This window comes from Syngnathus floridae, chromosome 15 (assembly GCF_059516105.1).
Source record: "Syngnathus floridae isolate MCC-2025c chromosome 15, RoL_Sflo_1.0, whole genome shotgun sequence".
NCBI lineage: Eukaryota > Metazoa > Chordata > Actinopteri > Syngnathiformes > Syngnathidae > Syngnathus > Syngnathus floridae.
Window position 1 is genome coordinate 10,753,259 of NC_142427.1, and position 19,186 is coordinate 10,772,444.

Sequence of the window (19,186 nt, forward strand, 5' to 3'; positions counted from 1 at the left end):
TGACAAGGAACTATTTCTATTTATGCTCTCTTTGTTAGTCTAGACCGAGTATTGCTAAATTTATCACACTGAAAATATACATGAAAGCCGCACCGAGAGCGAAAATCAAGACAGAAGGGAAACCTTGACATGTCAAAACTTTGATATGAACTTTTTATTTGGAAGTCACTGACAAAAAGGAACATTGCTTTTATGTGACACTTGTCCTTAGAGCGTCATCAGGGAGGAAGGACACATGACTCCATCCTGAGGCTTGCACTGGTACTACAAAAAACTGAGTGGAGTGACTTAACCCAACAAGGAGACTTTTTGAATCTCCATGGTGGTCACCAGATGGTGCTGCAAAGGCAGGTTTGATCCATGCATGGCAGTGAGGGTGAGGGAGGGCGTCCAGATATTCATCATAACTCTGCTGTCTGGATTGGAAGCAGGCAGCTGATGTTGGCTGTAAATCGAGCTCTAGAGGAGCCAGGCACTTATGGTGTGTAGAAGAGTGATGTATTGTACTTTGGAAATTAAAAATTACCTATGGAGGCAACAAGGCTTACTTTATGAAATGATCTTTATTTGAGACTATTTTTACTATCAGCTTTTTGTTCTGGATGTGGTCAGGGATCTTGAACTTATTATGGCTACATGAGATGTTTCTCAACGATGTTGTTGCCAGAAAGTTAAATCCTAATTTAATTATTTTTTTATCCCAAAGGGTCCATTCACTTTATTTCATTGTCTTTATTTTTTTTTTTGGGAGTCGGTTAATATTACTACAGAAAAGCTGGAGAGTAACAATTACAACTACAAGGAAAGGATTGCAACAAAGAAATGCACTTTTTATGTCCTATTTCCCCCCCCCCGATATTTTTTCTTCACTCTTGTTGTCTTTTTTTTTTTTTTTTTAATAGCTCTTTGTTCTCTGCCCATGTCTATTTTTATCCAAGCGTTTGCGGGAGGAGTCAGAGAAATGACGACGCTTGGGAGACTTGCTCATCTCCATGGCAACTATATCCCAAGCACCATTCTTTTTTTTATCTTGTCACATTTGTGCGTCCTATTAGACAAAACATACCATCCAGATGCCCTTTGGTGGACTTTCTTATTTGTTGCCTTTATTTCCTTGACTCCAGGATCCTCATCTTCATCATTATGCATCCCACCCTCTCTCTCCAGATGAGTGGACTGAGCTGTCTGTTTCTCTCTGAACCAATGGCTGTCCTGTTGAAGAATAATTCCGTACACAAATTGCTCACTCCACATGCCGTACAGTGTGCTGCCGCTATGAGGCTCACTTTCATGAGGGGGGAAATCTTTTTTTATTTTTTTATTCAGGGGGGTTTTCCCCATCTTCGCCCCCTCCTTGTACTGGATCCTGCTGCTTTCCAATCACTGCAGCATGGCACCCTCTTTTGACACCCACGCTGTACTGCTTGCAGGCGATGTGATTGGAATAATTGATATCATTTAACCCTCTGGTGATTTGATCGGAAATATGATTTGCCAAATCTAAACTCAAATCTAATCCTTGTGTCTCCGCTACAATCGAATGAAGCAAAGAAAAACAGCATCCACCTAAATTCCTCATACGTTCCCCAGCCATTAGTCATCTCATCATTAAAATATTTTCCAGCTTGGGAAAGAGGGCATGCGTTCCATTCTTCTTGTGGGGGATCCTAGTTGTCACGTGACTATGTGATGCTCCAAACTCACAATGGAGACTTCTGAAGCTTAAGGAGGAAGAAAAACCCACACAGAGATGTGAGGAAGAGAAGACTCATGCATGGGCGCTATAATGATAAGAGGAGGAGGGAGGGAGGGGAGGGGGGGGGGGGTTCTGCATGAGCAGAAGACAAAAATATCTCAAGAACACAGTAGACTGATGTTTATACTAACCATTTTATACATACCTCCCTTAAAAGAAAGAACAAATATGCTAGCCCCGGAATGCCAGGGGAGATAATGAAATGAATTCCATGCTGCCTTTTGTGTCGCCAGTAGCCCCGAGGAACTAAGTGCTCACCCGTGTTCCTCCAGATTGCCCAGAAAATATGCCTTTCAGTGTTCCTGGTGACCCCTCCCCTCCATCACCTAGCAGGAGGGGAGCAGGTGGACCCAGCAGGACCATGTGGAGGCGTCACCTGTCACACTAGCATGGATCTCCCACGCATGCCAAACGCAAATAGAAACGCAGGCAGACATTGTCCAAGCGACAATGCTTCAAGCAGTGCGCCGTTCTATAATCATGTGTTTCGCAATAATTATTTGAGCCAAGACACGTATGAAAGTCTGGGCCTGTTTAAATGACACATACAGAAATTGGATTGACTCCTGTTTCCCCGCAACCCTAACCTGGATAGCATTATTGCAAATGATTGGATGTGCCATAGTACTATATTGTATTTTGAATGAAAAGAAGTCCACTGAAAGCCTAGAGAATGAAGAAATGAAAATAAATTGCTGTATCTGAAGAGCTATGAGTCCCCCCCAAAAATTCAATGGGCTTTTCTTTGGCCTTGCACCACCACGGCAAAGTGGCATTGGTGCTTGTGCTGAAAACATAAGTGACAAAGAAGTAAATGGACGGTCAGGGCTGTTCCGTTTTCTTTCTCAAACCTTAGAGTGGCTGAAAAACAAGAAACTTGAATGGGACCACGTACCCTTTAAAGTTGATTCACCCACCCCAAAAAAATCCTAAAAAAAAAATCCTAGAGTGGCAAATCAATGGTAAAATGCAATAATACAGAATTATCCTAAATACTCAGCTCAACTCATTCACAGCAGGTGTGATGTGGGAGGCCCCGCCCACCAAACTGTAGAAACAAAAAAGATCCAGGACAGGAAGGCAGACAGGAACACAAATGTGTGCACTCGGATTCCCCCAGGATTGTTCACATCTGCACAAATCGGCTCAGTTATGTTCTCATCGTTTTTCCCCGGTCCTGTCAGATGAGATTGGAAGGCGCAGTTGCTTTGTCGACACGGGACCTTTGCACGCATGGGACAGGTGAAACGTCACACATCTCCAAATTGTCAAAGACATCATCTCTTGCAACTGAACACTATTTGAGTGTTTTTCACTCCCAAATGCAAAATCTCGAGCTGTGTGCATTGAAGTTGACAAATTAGTTTGCATTTGCTTTGACACCAGTCGAGATGGCTTGGGCTTGCCTGCAGAAATAAACCCTTGCTTTCTGGCCCAGTCCATGAAGCTAGCTTTCAAAATAAGGAGGTCCAAATCCTGACCCTGTGGGATCTACATAGTCGCTTATAGCCTTGAGCCCGCCATCAGTATACTGCACCAAGTGAATCATCTATATAGGCCTCCATATATATATACACCAAGTAAAGCATAAATAAGCCGCGGGGAAGATTCTGTTGCTAAATTAGCGGCCACTGAAGGTCACATTACGGAAGAATGCATAATCGGGCTTGTGCTTAATTCAGCACTGACCATCTTAGAGAGAAGTCATTTGTTTTCTCTTTGGAATATTGACTGCCTACTCAGGTGCTGCCTTATTACTTATTTAAAATATTCTTTTGAAATAACAGAGATATTATTTGAATGTTTATTATTGCGCAACATAGGCCGAATTCAAGTGATGAATTTGTTGCTTTTATTGTTTGTAAAAGGGTAGCACAGCTGCTTTGAGATGGCCCAGGTCCCTTGGCACACACACCCAATCCCCTTATGTGCGCTCTGCAGCTGTTCCTGTTCAGCGTGATATTTGACTCAGGCCAGATTAAAGTTTTCACCCTTGCAGGAAAAAAAAGACGTACCTCAAGGAGTAAGATGGAGGAGTGAGTATTAAATAGATTGCTTTTATATGCACGGAAATATTTGCAGACAAGCAGCAGTGGCGGAGCTAGAATTTATTTTCCTTGGGGGGGCCAAAATATATTTTATTTAGAAATCCCAATCATTATTCAAAAATGTGATTCTTGAAAACTTAAATGCATTTCTTTTAAATATACATCCCCCCCCAACATTGCAAGGTAGAAAATAAAAATAATAGGACTAACAAAAAGTTCTACCCAAACTTGAAGCAAATAGTGTCGAAAATAATTAGGCCATGTGTCAACACTCCTTAATTGTCTTCTCACCAGGACAACATGTGATTCATTATCTCCACAGAGGACCAGAAAGACGTCAGCAAAAATCCATAAAAGGGTTAACTACCCAATTGAAAGTGGCAATATGCCACTATAATCCCGCATATGTTAGCGTCACACATGAGAACTGTTAGCATAATTAGCTTCGTGACAACTTGTGGTCTACTTTCTCCTCATTTCACTATGACATCATCTCTTGAAATAAATTCTGTATCAATAGCTCAGGTAGCAACCATTTTTGACTTCCTTTCGGGAATATGTTTGAGGCTTGGAGAAGCTTCCAGATAATTAATTTGGAGGGCACTGTGGTCCACTGAACAAGGCCCATAATATATGTGCAGTGACAGCATGCTTAACAGTCATTGACTGTCTCCACTAAGGCTCTGGTGGAAGGATCTATGTGAAAGCTTCCTGCCGTAATTCCAAGGCTTCACACAAAATTGCTATTGGTACTAAAATGTGAGCTCTGCTCAGAGACCAGCTGTGATTTGTTGTTTCTTTCACAGGAGGGGATTTCGTCACTGTCCAAAAACGCTCAACTGTGATTCAATTGGTCAACTCAATTAGAATGTGAGAAATTGATCTTTATTGACTGTAGCACAAATTGATGGCTTTGAGTTTTTGGTGTGTCATGCTGTAAAATGAAGGATTTGATAGCAGGTGTGTATCAAAAGAGATTCAATGAACATGATGAACATTCCCGTGACCTTGGCTGTCAGAACAGTAAAAAAAAAAAAAGTATTTTCTCTCGGCTTTGCAGTTTCGACTTTGATTTAATGTTATTTTTACTGCAGTTTATTGTAAGTCTTTATATAAATTTACTTTCAGGGGTGGTGGTGTATGTATTAAAAATACTAGCAGTATTGTGATACTCGTATTTGTATCGGTGTCAAAAAAGTGCTATCGAACATCCCTAATATTATGAATAATATAAATTTGTGGAATTTTTCCTGATGCTACAATGAAGCCTTCACAGATGTTTCTCCATCTCATGTTCTTGCCCCTGTGAGCAACCTTTAGTATCGCATCAGCCAGGAACATAACGTACAGGGGGGGTTAGGGTTAGGGGGGTCAGGGTTAGGAGACTACACACAGTCTATTGTGTATGCAGAATCTAAGATATATAAACATTGAAAATGATTTATGAAGGTTAGACAATCCATTCAAAAGTAGAGACAGACATCAGCAGTATCTCAGATGCTTGTCGTATCCATGCATGGCTCATTTAGCAAACTTGCTAAGATGTCTTGACATACCTGGCTGACACTGTCACAGAGCCTCCCACTGATTTTCATAATGACTTACTCCTCTGTGCAGCTCTGATTAGCTATGATAGTTGCCTAATCTTGTAACTTCTGGCAGATGTAAGCTATCTTGTCAATTAAATAAGCCACAGCGGAGGATTGGGTCCCACAAGGAATTACTAGTAAATTATTATCCATTTATGGTCTGCTTACAGCTGTGTAATTACACTTGACCGCAGTTCCTCCTACTGTGCGATGAGGGGGGGATTGCTCAAGTCCACCTCTATTAATTAGCCTTGAGTAAGGCTAAAAAAATACAGGGTTCAAATTAGCTATTTTAATAATGAGCAGACCAACAGACACTGAATCAGAAGTCAAAAATCACAATAAGGTGGCATCTATTTTTGTTTCAATCCATTTACCGCACTATTAATCCTTTTAATGTAGTTGTTTATACTACAGCGAGCACGCCATGGTGCAAGATGGCTCCAACTTGTAGTTTCTTGCATCACCAAGTCCTCTCCACGCACTTAAAAGCTTTTCAATGCATCTCAAAATATTTATGAATCGAAACACTGTTATTTTTTATTTTTTTTTCCCTTCAGCAACTGAGTGCTGGGCTGCATAAGCCAAGCGATGGAGTCAAATTTGCAGACTCAAGCAGAGAATCCATTTGGGAAGACTCGAGTATTGACTCACTATTAAGATCATGCCTAATGGAACTATAAGGAGGTTCTTGGATTAACGGTGTCCAGTTGCTATCGCACCTATTTTAAAATCAGGGAACGTGTAATAATGAGCGACGAATGAGCATTGCATGTATAAGTGGAAGTGTGTGTGCAACCATTTTGTGGATTTGACATCACATCGTTTTACTCCTATTTTTTTTAGCTCAATCGTGAGGCTCAATGCCTCGGGTATGTTTCATATTGTAAATTAATTATTCTTGGCTGGGCTTGTGTTTGGGAGTGTGTGTGTGTATGCACTGTTATTGCCAAGGATATGACGGAGCAGGGTAATATTTCCACCTTTTTTAATTCATTAATTAATTCCGTGCCTTTTGCAATGCCTGGGTTTAAATTCGAAAGATTATGAACGATACAAGATGGAGACGGCATGAGTGAGGCTTCAGACCTCTATGTTAAGAATATTTGAAATAGTAAGGGGGGAGAAAAAAATAAATGCAGCTATGTTCACTGGAAAGCTTCTGCTCTCTGAATTTTAAAATACCTTTGGCACCATTGTTTTGTTTCCCCCTCCTGTGTGTATATACAAGCTGCAAGCAGTCACGCGGCTGTTTCCATGGCGATATCTGTGTGAGGAATTCGTTAACCCTTTCTCACAGGAGCAGAAATCCCACATTGAATACAGATAGGAAATAAGGAGGGGTTTGCTACTGTGCTATTTTTACAACACGTGGTATTATTTATGAAATACTACATATTATATTCCTGGAAGTAGAGGGGAACTCATGTTTGCTTTGGCGCTGAGATTCTTTGTTTCTGTGCCAAGCCCTGTTCTGTCAGGCTTTGACATTTTCATTTCAAGGACAGCAGAGAGGGGGGGAAAAAAAAAGGCACTTTCAAGCAAATAACATGACAGCTTATGCAAGTTACCTTTTTGTCAGTGTCAAAGCAGAATGACCGATTTTTTTTTCATTAAATGGTGGGATAGCAAGACAAAGAGGGATGGATGGCGTTCTGTTTGTGGATCTGTGATAATAATCACTTTTTGCAGCTACCCTTACGTGGTGACATCACAAAAAAACATTTTTGTGAGACTACAAATCAATTTTTTCCACAAGAAAACATGGAAAAATCCAATTGGCAGGACCTCAGGGACTCTTAACTTCTAGTTCCAGTGTACCTGCCCAAAAATGAGAACCTCATGTACTCGCAGTGATATGACACGTAAACTTTTCTTCGGCTGATTAGTGTGATCCAAAGCCCCTCTGAGCACAAGCTGCTCATACCATCATTATTGATTCTTTAGAAGAAAAATAATGGCCTAGTTTTGGTGATTTCCGTCAAGGGCCTTTCTTCATGGTCAATCAGCAGATACTCATTCATTACATTGAGACGCTATGCATTGTGAGCAATCAGACTCCTGAGTTGAACAATCGGGGATGAAAAGGATGTCGTCAATCGGCCAGGCGGTGCATCTGTCATTTTTATGATTCTGTTTAATGGTCACAGATGGATGTAATTCATGCCACTCTGGGGTCATAAATAATAAATAGGATTTCCATCAGACATCCTCCAGTATGTGTATTTTTGATCAATATTAGGTAGGATCTATCTGATGCATCGCAGCGGTTGTTTATGCATGATTTTGAGCCGATTTTTGTCTAGTCTGAGCTTTGTATGCATTTAGTAACTTCAGCTGTTTGTTCCATTGCATTGCTATTCAGCTTTAACAAGTAATACCTCAGCAGCACTCTGAATGCTGGTAGCATAGCAACAATTGCTAGGAGCCTGCTGCTGGGTACGAGCTGTACAAAGCCTCTCATCTCATCATCATGCCAATGAGTGGCATGATATACATTGTGGTTCATCTTCTCTGCCAAGTGCACACTCCAAAGGCTGGACTGACTTTGACCTACTTGTGTCTCGGTAGCAGTAGACACAATGCATGGAACACTTAAATGCTGAAATGAATATGTGGCAATTCAGAAGATGCTAAAACTCGCATTGGGAAAAATGTTTTGAGAGTTTGCCTTGTATTTGTCTAGACTCACCTGCTGCACTGATTGAATGTGCAAGGATGACTCACCGCATGCGTTTTTATTATCCCTGAGGTATAGTTTTTTACAACCAGCAATCAGCTCAGGAGAGACAGTGGTCAGCTTGTATTAAATCACGGGAAAACATGAGAAATGGGCAGAATTGTAAAGATGTGTATATAGGCAGGCGTAGTCAATGTCGAAATAGAATATTAGTTTTTACAAATAGTGTGTTTTAAAGCACGACAAAACATTTAGATGTTGACACCTTTATGGTTTTGAAGAGTGTCTCTTCTTTTTTTTAAATTTGATATTGGATAAATCATTTCTACAATGATTCATAGGGTTGGATGCTTGTCGTTATATTTCTAAATAAAATAAGATGACACCCACCACTCATCAGTGGAGCGCAGAATTTGTCTGCCTGTGCCAAAATTGTGTTGCGCCACAACTTAGACCTGATTTCATCTGGTCTAAAGTCTTGTCAACGCTCTGTCACCAAATTGTCAAAAACCACTCTCTGTCCAGCAAAGGGAGCCAAATTCCCAAACACAGTAAACTAGACTTGACCCGCCACCCAATATTAATCCGTTTCCAAAATAGGGCTCCATTTTGTTTCCTGGAGACGACGTGGTTGACTGACAGACGTGAATAGCAAGAGGAAAAGCCAATGACTAGAAGGCACAATGCATTAACCATGTGATACTATTTTTATCAGAGGAACAAGGTTGACCCAGTAACTCACATGTCTTATGCAACATGTGAATGAAGCAAAGTAGGGGAGCATGCTACATGGATGAGCTTGAATCGGCAATTTAGCAATGCCAATTATAGCTAACGACTTATGAAAGGAAGTACCCATATGTGACCAGGTACATTACAAATGTACTCTGAATCATTTCTCAAGGAAAAAAAAATAGTGTTGAGGCTAAAAAGTAGGAGCACCTTAATCTATGATGCAGTGCAGAAGTTCTAACTAGGTATTGATGTACAGTAACTTCCATAAACTGCTCCTCCTTTGGGTGGCATTATATAAAACTGCAGGTTTTTACCCAGATTTGAATCACAACAATGCAGCACTCGTGGCCTCTCACTTCCATTTTCCAAACTTTGTCTATATTGGAAATGACACCTTCCCAAACAATGGGAAGCATGATGGAGTAGACCTTGCGGACTTTTGGTTCTCTGCTTGTCCGAGGTTGTTTTGTATTTCATCATTTTGGATGCAGGTGAACCAAAAAAAATTGTAGTACCTTCTGTTAAAAACTTTTAAGAAAGCCAAAACTGTCAAGGAAATCTATCTATTAGACATTAATCTGCCAAAAAAAGGCGTATTGATGAGAGAGTAAGCGAAAATATCTAAATAAATAAATAAAACATGGCGCTTTTGGCAAGTCACATTAGCTTGGTTATAGTCGTCTCCCTTTCTTGTTTTGCTCGTGCTGTTTCGTCATCCGCAGATAAATTAACATCGACGTAAACATCTCGAATATTGGAATTGTTCCGGCAACAACCATGAAAACGTGATGAGGATGATGAAACACAAGAAGGATGTAATAGCGGCCCCTGCCATGTCTTATTTCCTGTACGTCGATTTTATTGTGAAGACCCCATCCCCTTTTTTTTTCTCAACAAAATGGAAACACGGTAAATCAGTTGCTGTCTGCTTTTGTCCCACTGACACCACATTGGCGACAGTAGCGGGTCTATTCATTTAAATGAGCCTTTGCGCATAGCCTTCGAATCACCACAACTGCATCAGTGCCGGATGGGGTTGCTTAGCAACTGGACAGCAAAGCGATCCCAGAAGAAAACCTCCTCCTCTGTATAAAACACAAGCTTGTATGCTTCTTGAATGGTGATGCGCGCTTGCTTGTTAGCTCTTTCCACGAAGGTTTTGCTGAGTTCATGTCTAAAAAATGTAAATAAGTCATCCAAACGGATGCGCGCTCCGTGCGTAAAACACTGATTTTACGCAGGGGGGGCATGCACGTGTTTTTTTTTTTTTTTGGTGTTGTTGTTAGACTGCAAAAGTTGATAACACACACCACGCCATGCAGTACATAGATTTCAGAAAGAATAGGCAGCTGAGCGCATGAGCGGGCTCTCGCGAAGGAATTCACCTTAGGTGTCCCCCCCCCTCACCCACCCTCCCCCCTTTCTCCTCCCCTCGAGCCAGGATATTTTCACTTCAGACCTGAGAACTTTTAAAATAGATGAGAGGTGAAGAAAAAAAAATATTGCGCCATATGTCTCTGGATCGCTGTCACTTGTGCAGTGTTTCAAGGAGGAGACGAGCGGTGAACCTCGTTAAGGTGTCCAAACGCCATTTAAGGCTGGACGTGCACGGGAGACAAGTGGACTTTTTTTTTTCTTCTAATGGCTTCGCATCTCTGAAGGGAATCTCTAATATATGCGTTGTCATATTAGGGGAATTTCTTTCCATGAGAGCAGTGATATAGGCTGTTGTGACGTCTGCATCAGATATTACCCACTTGCCTTTTTTTTTTTTCTTTCCTCCCCAATGTGCATTTTCCCCTCAGTGACTTTGCGCTGATCTCCATCATCATCTGCAGCAGCGACAAGAGGGGAAAGCAGGGAATGAAGATTTCATTTTTCTTTTTTTGAGTCCACCGCTCCCAGCTCAAAGAAATCAAGGTTTAACGACAGCACGTCGCTGGTTCCCGTAGCACCGCCGCTGCAGCTGCAACCATGCCTCTTGTGCACACTTGGACCGGGAAATTTCATCCACCGATTTGAGACTACTTTCTGTCTGTTTCTCGACATTCTTGCCATCGCCTTTTGACACTTTTAGATTTAGTGCGTGCGCTTGTTTTTCAGCAAGATGTCCGATCTGTTGGTGTTGGTCGAGGGGCTCTGTGACCTGCACGGATTTCCATAGCGGGGGCCAATTATTAAGATTTTTTTTGACACCGAGAAGCCTGCTTGAAGACGTCGTATGCGTAGATGTAGGCTAGTTTATTCGACATTCTATTCCCATTGCCCGTTTTTAGTTTGTGCATTTGCCGGAGGGACCACGGGACTGGTTGGATTATAGAGACTAGAAATAAGGATTTGTGGAGATGTTGGGTCGTCAAGAAGATAAATTATGTGGAATTTTCTCTGCTCTGGCGGCTTTGTCCTTCGCATGCTTTATTCAAAGGTAAGAAAACGTCGCCCGGGTTGATTTAAAAAAAAAAAAAAAAAAACGCTCAGACCAATTGATGTGATTATCGGTCAATAAGAGGCTGAGATGTGACAAATCGCATTAAAGGGGTGCGCGGGCCTTCTTATTAGAGCCATTGCTTCCAACACGCTCTATTAGACGCCGCTGTGGCGCGCGCCATGTGTGCACCTCCTCGATACCAAAATGCAATATTCATAATTATGTGTATTAGAGTGCAAGGTTGCCACTTAAAGAGGGAGACCTCAGCAGGAGGCGCTGATTCGTTGATTGGATGAGTCGGATGATTTGATTGACGTGAATAAAAAAAAAAAAATCAATATTTGACTTTACAGCCACCGGTAAGCATTGTTGCATCTTCGTTTCCATATAAATGCTGGCTCGATCAAGCACAAGTAGATGAATAACCCTCGCCGGTCATCCTCGCCATCAGCCAGGCGGCACTATGTTGGATTTCAATTAAATATCCTCTCTCTTCACCTTCAAGTGTTTTCATTGAATTACACAAAGCCCGGAAGAGCATAATCACAGCATGCAGAATCCCCTCGACAATTAATTTTGTCGGCAAAGCCAGTGATGTAGTGTGCCTCCATCCCCTGTGGCCTGCTCCTTTTCCATGTCTGCAGCCTCAAGAAACATCTCTCAAGGCTCAGCTGCACCTTCTAACATTTCTATTCCAATAAATCCCGCAATTGGGAAATAAAAATAGCCAGGTGGGCAATTCTGTCAGGTGTCACTCAGCTCTCATCCCCTCGGGTGTCCAACCCATAGGTTCTGTTTGAGCATCCATCTGCACGAGCTAATTGAGCAGCGAATCCCCTCACTCATAGTCTTCCTACCAGCGGAGGTGTTTTTATCCCCCATCCATCCATCTATCCATCTATCTATCTATCCACCCCCTCGTAACGAAATCCCATTCCACACCCTCCACACGAGCTGGAGCGCCGGTCTTGGTTGAAGTGCTGCAGGTCATGGCACCAATGTTAAAGATGTCAGTCAGACCAGTGCTGACTAAATGATGCTCCCAGGGATATTCTGTCTCTCGGGTTAACCTAACCTGTGTCTCCACAGACAGCATTTTTTTTTTTGTAACCCTGTATGAGATTATGCAAATGCACCCTCATGACTGGAACGTTTACTATTTTGGATGACCTGCTTCCATGAAATCCTAGACAGCTGCATATTCATCGCTTGAACTGATGACATGAATATACATAATGGTGGCCTGTGCGTGTTATGATATGGTAGAGTGCAGATTCAGCCCAAACTAATCTGTTGGGAAGATACAGAACTCCCTGTTTTCATTGATGCTTTGTTTGTTGCTGTGCATTTCTTCACGTCATGATTTCTATTGTTTTGGTTTTGGCTCAAAAGTAGGAGGAATGTCAGTTACACATTTCTTGTTGGATTGAGTTTAAATATTATCTCCATATTAATTATGACGACAACCTCATGAACTTGATTTTATTTTTTTAAATCCTGTTTTTCTTATTGGATTTCTTTGCTCATATGCAACCTGTATTTTTTTTTTTCTGGCAATTGGAACGGCTCAATTCCAAAGTGTTTCTTGATTTTTTGCAATGTGACCTCAGCTTGCAAATCTCCAACCTATACGTCATCACAAACCCAACAGAGATTGCTGGGAGATTGACAATGGTCTGAATCTGCAAAGTTGTTTTGAGTCACAGTATTGACTTTACATTTGACTTGAATTTAATCCCACTTGAAACATAAAATGGACATGACGTCATCTTCAATCTCTTGAGATCCGAAGCATCTCTCTTCTGATAAAAAGACGAGTCCCGACATATTTACTTTGCGTCACAGATCAGACAGACTGATTTGGCGTTTAAAATGTAGTCAGAGTCTTTTTCTAGGTGTAAAGTTGCTAAAACATTACAAAGAGTCAGGTTCAAGCCATCTGTAAATCTTTTAATTTTTGATTTCTGCCTCTAGCTCCACTGGAAGCACCGGAATGTCTGTGGCCAAGACTACCGTGGACAAGTTGCTGAAGGGATACGACATCCGTTTAAGGCCTGATTTTGGAGGTAAGTCTTCTGACCGTCCGCATTGGGGTCTCCAGCTCTTTTCCATCAAGTGGATTTCCGAGACAAAGTTTCCGTGCGGTGTAATCCGTGAGTCACCCCTCTGAGAATCCGTCCGAGAAATTGCCTGTGGCGAAACACTACTTTGAAATGATTGCGGCCATGTCATTATTATGCATCTGGTCACATATCCAAGATGGCTGCCCTAGAAACACGGAGAATGCATTAGATCATCATCTTTGGAAGGAGTGAATTGTTAATCCAAATGTGATCACACAAGTCCGTTAACTAGCCCAACAAACTAGCCAAAATCTGTATTGCAAATTGCAACCGATTCCATTACGCCACTTTAAAAAAAAAAAAAAAAATCAAACGGTGGTGCAAAGCAGACTTTTCATTAAAAGGACATGTTAATGAAGTGTGATGTTAATTAAACGAGTGTAAGGAATGCAATAGTCTGTGCTTCACCACTTAAATCAACCAGAAATGAACGTACAGTAAGTGGAAACATATCAGGATAAAGCTGCTTGCAAATTTTTACGATCATGCATGTTCTGCCGCATTAATTTAATTTGAATGTCTCTCTGCTAAACAAGTTTATTGAATCCTTCTGTTCGCTTGGATCACACATCCCTGTGCCCATCTTTTTTTTTTAAACTGCATCCAAACAAATTAATTAAAGAAGTATTTACGGTGAAGGAAATCACAAATGTTACAATTGATACTCAACAAATGATGATTTTCTGCCATATATTAAATGTTGATGCTCATATAGACAATTGAAAGTCTTCAGTTAATCAAGGATGTTTTGTAAGCTTTATGAACATGATTTAGAATCGTCAGTGAGGGTCTGCAAACGACCGCAGAATGGAACCAAACCGTTATTAGCTTCCGGAAAATGTCATGTGATATGCTTGCAGACATAACTGCGCTTGGCTTCCCAACATCACTGAGACATTAGTGGCTAGGAAGTACTGATGGGCATTTCGGTCATGGAAGTGATGAGATATGATCTCTCTCTAGAGGTACCTTGCTATTCTGTTGGCGGTACTGGCTGAATATTTGCAGCTTTTTAACCTCAGGCTTGGGAGAGGCGACTTCTCGCAGCTGCAACGATTCTTTCCATTTGGAACATTGTGAATAATTTCTTGGAAGAAAAAAAAAATCAAAACAAAACAGTGTGTCCATTTAAAGTGTTTGGAAAATTTCCACGACTAATAAGAGAGAAAACATTTTTGGCGCCGATATTACATTCCAACCTTATGATGAGGTCATCTTTTATTTTTTATTAGGACTGTGTACACTCGTCAGATTCGTCCTTCTGATGGACATATTTCAACCCAGGTTGTCATTTTATGATCTCACCATCCGTCATTTACAAACCATAAAAGATATTCCACATGCTCTTCTGTAAAACACCATGCTATCGAACCAGATCCGTGCAAAATATATTAGCAGACAACAGTCTGCGTATTAAATTTGCAGGGGAGCTTTTTTTTTTTTTTTTTGCCGTTCAAACACAACTGCTGATCATGCTGCTCATGATCAGCAAGCCCCACTAAATCTTGTCGACACATGTCCAGAAGGCAATCTGAGCAAAGACTCAGGGAGGGGTTTGTCCTAGAAGAAGGAATGCATTTTTAAATTTGATTACGTGTGATGGCAGCATGTTTAGGCTTGAAACAAACCGGACACCCTAAAATAAGCTGTGTTGGATGCTAATGAACTTTCCAGCTGACTGGTGTTGCAAAATTCCACGTTAAATAATGCAAGCTTTCTCTGTAGCTCTAGTGGCTTAATGAGATAACCAAATATTGGACACCTAAGATTTGCAAAACAGAAGTGCCGTTTTACTGAATGAGCACAATCCAAAAAATATAACAGCCTCCACCACTTTGCCAAGAGCGTGCATGCTAGCATATTTTGCAACCATAGCGTCGGCTCATGCAGCATTGCAGTGGTGAAGCTGGAAAAGGTTTCAGTTCAACTTGTATTAATAAATAATCACTTCTGTAGTTTTAGACAGACGGCACAGAAGGGAGAAAAGTATGCTGCTGGGATTGCAACGTCAGGGTAATGAATTGCTCTGCTGAGAGTAAAAACCCAAGCACGAGATGACTGTTTGAGTCCCTGGGGGCTTTCTCTGGGTTGCAGGAGCAAGTCACCTGTCCTTGTAAAGGGACGCTTTTTTTTATCTTAGTTAAGTGTCGCTGATAAGACTAGACATGATACGTAAGATCTGTCGATACGTAAAAATTTGTGTCATTGTGGCGCATAGCAGCAAAAAAAAAACCTCAAGTCCAGAATGTACAGTAGAAATTCCGCTTCTAATCAATGAGCAGGTAAACGAGCTAGTCCCCCCCCTCGAGAGTTTTACTTACTTAAGGGTTTCTACTTTGTAAACCACTTCGCAAGTTTCTCTCCTTCATCTTAAATCGCTTGCATCATCACTGAGTAAATAGTGTAGAAGAAAATCGACTTAAGATGGAAGACTTGCCAAAGAAATTCACACGCGAATGCCACGTTGCCTATTATGGAAGCAGCTGGATCCTTCCAAGTGAATATTTACATCGTTGGATTTATAATCACAATTAATCCAGAGTCAAAAAAAAAAATATTCCAAAGCACACTTAGTGTCGTATTCTCTGTTGTTTTGTCAATCAAAGCAAACAGACGTGAATTGAACATTTAAAAACACCAAAATCACATATAATGTGACTTTTACACATGTCCATTAAAAGACTTAAATTTAGTGTGCCGTATACTGTATGTTGAAACGGGACATCTTTTCTATGCCTGGACTAGATATTCATCACAATGCACTTAAGCTTTAATGGCTGAAAGAGCATTAGCGTACATGTGACACTTTAATGATCTCGGACATTAAAAAGCATCAGTAGGTGCCAGGACCAGTGGAATGCAAGAGCCAGACTTTTTTATCCCCCTTCCGATCCGAGTTCCCGCCTGCAGCCATGACACCATCACCTGCCACCGTCTCTTCCACTCCCAAGCCGGGCTTTTTCCTGATTTCATTTCCCATTGACTTAAATGAGTCCCAGCTGCAGCTTGATCTTATTTCAAATGGAAAAGCATTAAATGTAAGCATGAAACCAAAGCTTAGCAATGTGTGTGGAATTGACACATACGTAATTGACTGAATATAAAAGAGAGAGCCAGACAGTATATTCATCTCACTTTTTTTGTGTCTGGGTGTGGAATTGGACTGTACTGCTCAGATGACCTCTGATTGATCCTCGCCGGGACATTAGTGGCAACTTGCATTCTGGTAGCCGCAACGACTAAATGATATATGGCGGCCAGTTCCTCCGAGCACGCCGGACACTTTTACAATAGTCAGGGTAACCTCCCGGGCTGCCACGTGTCAAAATGGAGGTAACGACTGCTTTGCATATGAGCTGATAGTGCAGAGCGTTGTAATTCAGTCGCAAAGTAATGCCCAATCAGCACAAAACAAGGAGCGTGTTGTCAGAATCCCAGAATGGATGTTGGGGCATGTACAAGTGATATCTATCCTGATGAAAAGAGAACGCCCGGTGATTTATTACAAAGGAAACACGGGAGAAAATGCTCAAGCTGCCCGCTTTTCCCTTCACTTAGATTTTCCATTTGAATTAAATGAGGTGTGCATGTCGACGGGTTGGGTGGAGGTGGCGAGGAGATAGCGTGGAGGAGAAGGGAAATACTTCATCCTCTCATTCAGAGTGTTGTTTTCAGCAACTTTGAAATGGAGCTGGAAAATGCTGATAGAATGTGTTAGGGGAAAAAAAATGGGTTGGATAGTTTTGAGGGAATCTGCATGCTAGGTATTCCATTTTGCAATTCACTTTGCATTGACGTGGTGTGTGTTTGTTGTGCGTTCACACACAAGTGAAGGATTTAAGAGACAGAAATTTGAATCCCACTTTTTTGTGTGTTTTTGAAGGAAAAGATATTTGATGTTGATTTTCTAACATTGATGTTGCTTGTTTTAGATATTCTTGGTCAATTCTTTTTTTTACTTATTGTCACTTTGACTCCGCTTTACTTGTCATGTTGTTTCTTTTGTTTTTTTCTGATCTGAAAGTTTTTTAATCTCAACCTGCCTGACTCGGCTGTCCGTTTTTTGCTTTTAATGGCTGAAACGGGAAAAACGTAAGATGAAATTGACATAGCTAAAAACAACTTGATGATAATCTGTGGTCTTGATCATAATCGTGTGATCATTAACATTTGAATAAAATGTCGGCGATGATTTCTACGCTCACCGTAAACATAGCGGCGGATTCACACCTGCCGCCTTTACTACATCGTTCATGTCGCTTTGGCAGGTCTTATAAATGGGATTTACTGCAGGTTACATGCAAGGTTACTCAAGAGATTACTTTAGCAAGATGGCGTCAGCTAAAAGAACCCACGATGGCTGTCCTTCCCCTGCTTTTTTTTTTCCCCTCTCAAGATTATAAAAGGGACATGCATTGATTAACACTCATTGCGCCCGCTCCACGAATAAATGAAGCCATGTGAATAAATTGCCGTAGCATAAAACACTGTAAAATAAATGACACTTTAACCAATGAGTTTACAAATAAATATCAAAATTATGACGGCAAATAAAAAAATCGCTTTTTTTATCATACGTGACCATCAATTTTTTAAGCAGTGTTTTGCGCGGTATATTTCAAGTACACATTACAAATAGCAAGTACCTGATAATGCAGTTTTCTGCAATTAAATATAAATGAGTCATTGCTTAAATACTAACATACTAACTAAATCAACTTTTTTAATCACCCGTTAAGCCAGTTGAGGTTGCTTTATTAAAGCTTCTAGCGGGGACGGTGATTTATGATACGTTGCAGCGTTTCATAATTCAATGACAAAATGAGTGTATGCAAAAAAAAAAGCAAAAGAATGTAGCTTTTTCCTCCAAACTCTTAAGTAGGTTTCATTCATCAACGCTGAGCTTTGTGACAGGAAAAGACGATAAGATGAGGCCACCTTTACTTATCCTCTGTCTTGACTGGTGGTGATGTAGTGCCTCTGCTCTCTTGCTTTACCTCATCATTTTCTTTTTGCCTTCTGTTCTGGCTTTTTCTGTTGGCTGTGTCAGAGCTGCTTTCATGGTTTGCTTTTTATTCAGCATATAGTGGCTGCAGCAGCAGCAGCAGCAGCAGCAGCAGCAGCATCTTCATTACTGCGTAGCACAGCACTGCAACTGCAGTACCGGAAAAGTTTGGACTCCATCTGGACTGAACAGTATTGATTATTCCAAACATGTTGGAGTCATGTAATATGCTGTCTTGAATTAGGCCTCGCTTGAAAAACAAGGTCCGCTGTAAATATTTATAAGTAGCGGGGAAAACATTGTGACCGCTTGTGACAGTGATGCAATGCTGTGATTTTTTATTTTTTTTATACTGCCGACGCTGAGCCAACATCAGGTTATATATATTAATCAAGTTAAAAGCAGCAAGGGTCTCGTTTGAATATTTTATCACCGCATCGTGATGTTAAACAGGGTCTTTTAGTCATTTACACTTTATACTGGCAGGCTCCATATGCATAAAAAATGGAATGTTCACTTTTAAGAGTCGAGTCGTGTTAATACAGAGAGAGAAAATACCGATTTTCTTCTGGGATGTGTGGCGCTTGGAAGAACTTTTTATCCGTTGCATATTTGGCTGACGACTTCAACGTTGAATCCAAATGACAAAATGTTCTTGAGGGGTGAGCTGGCAGCTGAGTTAGTCGAAAAGTAGAAAATGGACGGATGGATCAGTTCATAATAAATGATTTATTTGTGTAAGGATGGATACACAATAGCCCAAATTGTGGGAGTTGATTTCAAGCTTGTGGTCTTTGCTGAATCACAGCCGTTTTTGTCTCG

The 19,186-nt window shown here is 41.0% G+C and overlaps 1 protein-coding gene across 4 annotated transcripts in view; it reads left to right on the forward strand.

The window, feature by feature from the left end:
- The window catches only part of gabrb4 (gamma-aminobutyric acid type A receptor subunit beta4), an 80,685-nt gene that overhangs the window by 46,250 nt on the left and 15,249 nt on the right, over positions 1-19,186 (forward strand). Inside the window, exons 1-2 of one of the 4 annotated variants that reach the window (XM_088399586.1) lie at positions 2,832-2,998; positions 13,211-13,302. In XM_088399586.1, coding sequence (XP_088255712.1) covers positions 2,853-2,998; positions 13,211-13,302 — 238 coding nt within the window. In that variant the 5' untranslated portion in view covers positions 2,832-2,852. Of the gene's footprint in view, positions 1-2,831; positions 2,999-10,141; positions 11,234-13,210; positions 13,303-19,186 lie in introns of those variants that run through there. The other 3 variants (XM_088399589.1, XM_088399587.1, XM_088399588.1) reach the window with 3 other exon arrangements.